Below are 6422 nucleotides of genomic sequence, written 5' to 3'. Positions count from 1 at the left end.
CAGTCACTTCCAGCAGTGTAATTATACGAGGTTATATCAATATTTCGCTTTTTACATTTAATGAAAACAAAATAACCAAAATTGGTCCTTCTGGACACATCCTTGTATTACTCCACGTGGGGTTAATGAGCCCTGTCAGGCAAAACTAACGTTTAACACATATGAATGGTCAAAGTAGGTCTGCATCTTGCCTCAACTATTACAACCATAACACATACACTTGTTTTCGTACACTAGTACGTTATGTTACAAACCTTTACCAAACGCTGGGTGGTGAGGGTTGTTTGTGCACCGCTTCTCACTATTCCGTAGTCGTTAAAATTTCTTTTCTATTTAAAATAGCATAATACTCGACCACATTCGGTCTACTTCAGTTTACGATCATAGGATTTTCGATTGTGATACGTACGTAGTTTTTCTAACATGTTGTCATCTAATAAACCTTAACGCGAGTGCATTTTCTTCGGCTGATCTGTAACTTAATACCAAACATAAACAATAATATTACTCCAAAAAACAGCTGATTCCAAAAGTGAATTTTTCTACGATCAGCTGGAATCAAAATAAATTTGCGATTGTGCAGGGCCGTCATCAAAACTGTTATAATTTTATAATTTTTTATTTTGTTTCAAAAGTCAAAAGTGTTATAACATTTTATGCTCCAAATGCCCGTAGGAGTCTGTGGTATAAATAATAATTATTATAACGGGGACACCCTATATGTCTCTGACTAGACTTTCATGCCTGAGAAGGTGACCTACTAATATATCTCGCCTATTTCTTATTGACTTCCATAGTCCTTTGTTCTCCAACTCTTTCTAATACCTCTTCATTTCTAATTTTTTCTATCCACGGTATCCTCATCATTCGCCTGTAACACCACACATCGAATGCTTCTAACCTTTTCTTTCCCGCCGCTCTCATTATTCATGTTTCGCACCCGTACAGCGCCGTGCTCCAAACATACACCTTTAACAACCTTTTTCGAATTTCTAAATTAACCGTTCGCGAGCATAGAAGTGAATTCTTTTTATTGAAGGCGACTCGACCCTGCGCTGTCCTTTGCTCTATATCCCTACTACTCCTTCCGTCCTGACTTATATCACTGCCTAAATACCTAAAATCGGTCACTTCTTCTAATTTTGCAATTGTTGTGCTTCACTAAGAAATATATTTAAATTAATGCTTCCACACTGGAGTATTTTTAGTAGTGCGACAGACCAATGATGGACAATGTCGACGTCAAAAATTTTATAATTTCAAAGACTGCATTTGGAATAGCTGCAGTGCAGACTATACAAGGAAGAGCAGGGGAAGAAGGTATGACTGAAAAACCTTTTTCATTTCGACGTTAATCTTAGAAGGATGTATAGAAATCCTTTTATCAATAGATTGCTGTTGTAAGGATCGACCCAATATTTCCCATTCTTTATATTCTTCTTCTTTAAATAATAAAGTAAGCTCATCCTTGTCTTTCTTCTGCGACTTCATTTTAATAACTGTTTCTTTAAATTTGAAATGGATACGTTACTACATCGGCTACAATATCGAAACACTGCGAAAAATCGCTCTCTATACATATGAACCAGTAACTATCGCGCTACTGTAGCGCTACAAAATGTAACTCATGTGAAAAGGTCATAAACCAATGAAATTTCAATTGCTGGTTGTCGGATTTTCAACGAGAGGGTTTAGTTGAAACCTTTAAAACGAGCGTATAATGTTTATCAACTCTAAAACTCTACAAGGTGACAAAATCATCCTAATAGGTTATCATAAATCAAAACCTGATACAGCAGCAAGCAACAGAAACTGTAACAAATCGGTCATGCTGATGATGTATTCATATTAACGAGAAAGAGTAAACAGGAACTATATCCAAACAAAAAATAATTTAGTATAGTAATCAATAAATAATACAAATTAGGACAAACCACCTATCTCAATTACAATCTTGATTACCAATTTTCATTAGGTAGATTTTTTGTTATACCTATTAAACTATTATTATTGCTGGTGTTCGCTTTTAATTTTTTCTCTGCTAGAAATACCCGGCACTGCCGCGTAACCGGCGTCCTTTTCCGGTACCCGACCGGATCCTAAAAAAGGTGCTTTCTGCACTTTAAAGAACACATTTACTGTGCAAATACCCAGTTGAGTGTACGATTTTAATGAGTTAGCAACTAACCTTATAATGAACACGGCAGATTAATTATTATTTGGCATATTTATGATTACTAGTTTTTTCGTTGGCGTTTATTTAGCGATTGATATTAGTGATATTCCGACTAGTCGGCGACTAATCGGCAAAGCTCGCCGACTATCCGGCTTCTTACTTTATATGTATTTCTCAATACACTGTATATATGAGGAATTACACAAACTAAAAACATTGATTCTTAATTAATATTATTATTTTAGAATCAGTCTTATCTTCATCAATAAACATCGACAAATATATTCCTTTTATTTAAATAAAACAGTAGGAATTTGTATTATTAACAGATTTGGATTTACGACTGGAAGGAATACTCTGTGATCGAGCATTTCAGCACAGAACCTAACTGAGGTGTTACGGTTGGATGTCCCACCACGAGAATTGGTAAAAAAAAGTCCATACGCAAGATTGTCTTTTTGACATAATTAAATTATAATTGAGATCTTTCACTTTAATGAACAAGAGAAGTATTAAAATAATTCGAAGTGGTCTGTATTCTGTCGAAACTGCCAGACGCGGATCACGATTTCGATCTTTTTGGATCTCATCAGCGCATCGCAGGCAGCTCCGACAGAACTTTTACCTGCTGTCTTAACAGTACGTTTTAGAAAATACTACAAGTGGCGTAGTAAACGCCATCTGTAGCGCGATGCTACATTTTAGGATTACGTATGCTCCAACAAGGTCCACTTGTGTGGATATCTACTTGCCGAAAACGAATCCCGGCATAGCCAACCTCAACGTGATAGGCACGTTAGCTTAATCGAATAAAATAATTCGAAGTGGTCTGTATTCTGTCGAAACTGCCAGACGCAGATCGCGATTTCGATCTTCTGGATCTCATCAGCGCATCGCAGGCAGCTCCGACAGAACACAGACCAACTTTTACCTGCTGTCTAGAGAAATATTATTTTTTTACACAAAAATACTACTGTGACCCTTGCAAAAGTAAAAATCAAGAAACAATGCGAAGGAAGCAAAACTTGCGCTCAAATAAGCTGTAAACGAAGCATCATGGAAATTACCGAATATCCCCGAAACCGTGATCGGCTTGGCCGACTAATCGGCGGACTAGTAGGCCTCTTTAGAACCGACTGATCGGCTAGTCGGCCAAAGTCATAATCGGCACATCTCTAATCGATATATAGTACATACATACGTAATATTTCTTACCTGTGAGAAATATGCCGGTAAAAGACATCTTTGGTCGTCTAGCCGTGAACTTTGTACTCTTTCCAATAATTCGAACAAATCTTGTGACGCTTCTTTTATGTGGTTATCCCCCGTCATCGACCTGTGACTTGTCGAAACGGGGGTTGTCGCAGGTCCGGATGAATGCCACGTGGCACCTCCTGAATGCTGTCTTCTGTAACAAAATATGGAAAAATAAATATTGGGGGAAAACAAGTTCATGTACAGGTATATTTACATTTTATGAGTAGAAGAGCAAAATATATTAAGAAACCAAGCGTACCAGGAAAATGTGTCATAACACTTTTTATTCCACAAAAAAGGTTAAGTAAATTTCACTGTGTCAGTGAGAAGCTCCTTGTCAAATATTTTTTTAATAAATGTAAATACTAAAAAAGTTTTTTTTTAGTTCTTCAATAGATTAAAAGATTATTTGATTGATGGTTTTTTATCACTATTGTAGGACTATTGATAGATATCTTTTTGTTATTTACATCACCATTTCGTCGACTCATCAACATTAAAGTTGCATCGGATAGCGGTTTTGCCAGGCACCGGATAGTGGATTAATATATATATAATCAATATAAAATAATCGATTTTTCTAGAAAACCGTTAAATTTAAAAAAAAATTCGCATCGAATGGTATCATTTATAATATGGGTCATTCTATTCATCTTGTAAGTTAGTCAAGGCTAGGTTTCGATATTTCCGGCTCTGAATAACATACACATTTTGCCAATAGCAAAAAAAATACAAAAATTCATGCTAAAATGTTAAATCGAATTGTCCAAGCCAGAGGTTTTTGGCTTTTATGGTTTAAATGCTATTTGGTCTCATTCAAAGAGCTGAAATCGTTGAATATCTCAAAAATTACTAGAAATAGATAACGCAACTATAAATACTGCATTTGGAATATTTTTATAAATATTCGATGTTGTTTAATTCTGAGATATTAAGTAGAAATGATGTATTTACTATGGTGAAATTTTAAGAAACAATACATTATTTTAAAATAAAATAATTCGAAGTGGTCTGTATTCTGTGAAACTGCCAGACGCGGATCGCGATTTCGATCTTTTTGGATCTCATCATATCTCGCCTATTTCTTATTGACTTCCATAGTCCTTTGNTTTAAGACTGCTAACGACAAAACTATTTATTTACACTAATTATTAAGGAACTTAAAACACTATTAAATTATTACTAAACTTAGGTGATGAATTATTCTATTTATTTACACTACTGTTGATATATCACTATTCACTGCGCTATTTATTTCACTGCTATCACTGTCAATTTATTTCTACCTTTTTTTGACGATCGTCTTTTCCTTTCGGGAACCTTCTCGAACCGTCCGGAAAAGTTTCTTTTTCTTTGAACTGTTTAATTGCTTTCCCAGAACGCAGGTACGACACACACATTTACAAATCCGGCGCACATGAAGAAAGGCGCCCGCGGCTAGTCGGCGAATCGATAAGCCGCTCACACACACGTATGCCCGATCGCACACAAAACACGCATGTGCTCGCTACAATACTTTTTTACTGTCTCTATCTTCAAGGTAACGAAGATTATAGTTCTAATACATATGAATAGCGATAAATTAATAATCTAATGGATTGTATCTCGGCATGTAACTCATTTTTTTTTGTTGATCATTTCTTTTTGTCCAATTTTTCACATATAATTTAATGTCAAGACTGTTTTTTGTATCCGAAAACTAGGTGTACGGTATTCTATTTTTTAGTCTACAAAAAATGTAAGCAAATGTAAAACCACATGAGATTTTTTCTGAAAGAGGTGAAATAGTAAATTACTAGGAATGTACACATGTGAGTGTAACGGACTGTGTATTTTAATCACCTACTCAAAAATGTCCAAATTGCTCTTGACATACTGAAATTGATGACCAATAAATAAAATATAGAAACGGTATGTAAGGAAGTAGTTTTGAAGTCTGTTTCAAAGCAATTTCTCCAAACCGATTACAATTTAAGAAAGTCCACCTGTTCAGAGATGCCAATACAAAAAAAAATATTTCCAAAGACATGGCCCTCCACACTATCCATAATTTTTAAGGAAATGTATATAATATAAATTGATTTTAAAACAAATACTTTCTGCCTTTTTCTTGGAATTTTGGCGGATCTGGTGCTGAGCAATCAGTAAGTTCATCACACGCAGGTCCAGCGGAGGCGGAATAATTAATCAAAAAATTTCTTGTTAAATTCTAATACCATACCTATCGGTTATTTAGTGGCAATTGTCGACCGCATTAGTTTTTGATAACAACAATTTGTCTTGCTAACTTCATTACTTCATACACGTGATAAATGGTGCAATCTCTTCCCACCGGGCCACCGAATTATGCTCATAAATTTCAAGCATTCCCTTTCAAACCTGTTCACCCTCACTGGGTCTAAATAAAATTTAACCTTTCATCGGGCGCATATAATCTGAGAGATGAAGTGATGCGTTTTTCTTTTGTCAAATTCGTACTTTTGTGTGAGGCGGTGTAGGGGCTCAACAAGTAGCTTCTCTAATTACCGTCACGCGACAAATAAACAAAAAAACAATATTGTTACCGTTTTACTAACTGCTGGTCGTATGTTCGTAATCTGTAGGGTGAGTTGAGCCTGATCATGTGAAATTGTAAAAATTGTATTTTTGGGGATTTCTTTTAATATTCTACTTAATAATAATAATTTTTATAAAAATAATAATAATATTGATAAAACTAAAAGGACGTCTTTGAAAACTTTATCTCACGAGTTGTGTTTACAACAACTTCAAAGGCGAGCTTCTAAAACATTTGGAACGCCTATTGAACTACAGCAGGAACTATCCAAATTTAAACCTTAATCTTAAAAACCCAGCGCACCTAACACTTGTCACGAAGGACAAACAAAGAGCAGCTTCAAATGCAGAAATCTAAAAAAATTAGATACTCCAAATATGCATGTAAAAAATGTATGCATGTATTTTTTGTTTAGAGAACGCAAATATGGTT

The 6422-nt window shown here is 35.1% G+C and overlaps 1 protein-coding gene across 2 annotated transcripts in view; it reads right to left on the bottom strand.

The window, feature by feature from the left end:
- Positions 1–6422, bottom strand: part of LOC108737705 (rap1 GTPase-activating protein 1) — a 385828-nt gene that overhangs the window by 311387 nt on the left and 68019 nt on the right. For both annotated transcript variants that reach the window (XM_018470764.2, XM_018470765.2), the window contains exon 2: positions 3392–3584. In XM_018470764.2, the coding sequence (XP_018326266.1) occupies positions 3392–3584 (193 nt within the window). The remainder of the gene's footprint in view (positions 1–3391; positions 3585–6422) is intronic.

Source organism: Agrilus planipennis, unplaced genomic scaffold (assembly GCF_000699045.2).
Source record: "Agrilus planipennis isolate EAB-ADULT unplaced genomic scaffold, Apla_2.0 scaffold146, whole genome shotgun sequence".
Lineage (NCBI taxonomy): Eukaryota > Metazoa > Arthropoda > Insecta > Coleoptera > Buprestidae > Agrilus > Agrilus planipennis.
Note: the sequence above shows the minus strand (reverse complement) of the source record. Positions and strands in the feature narration are given on the sequence as shown.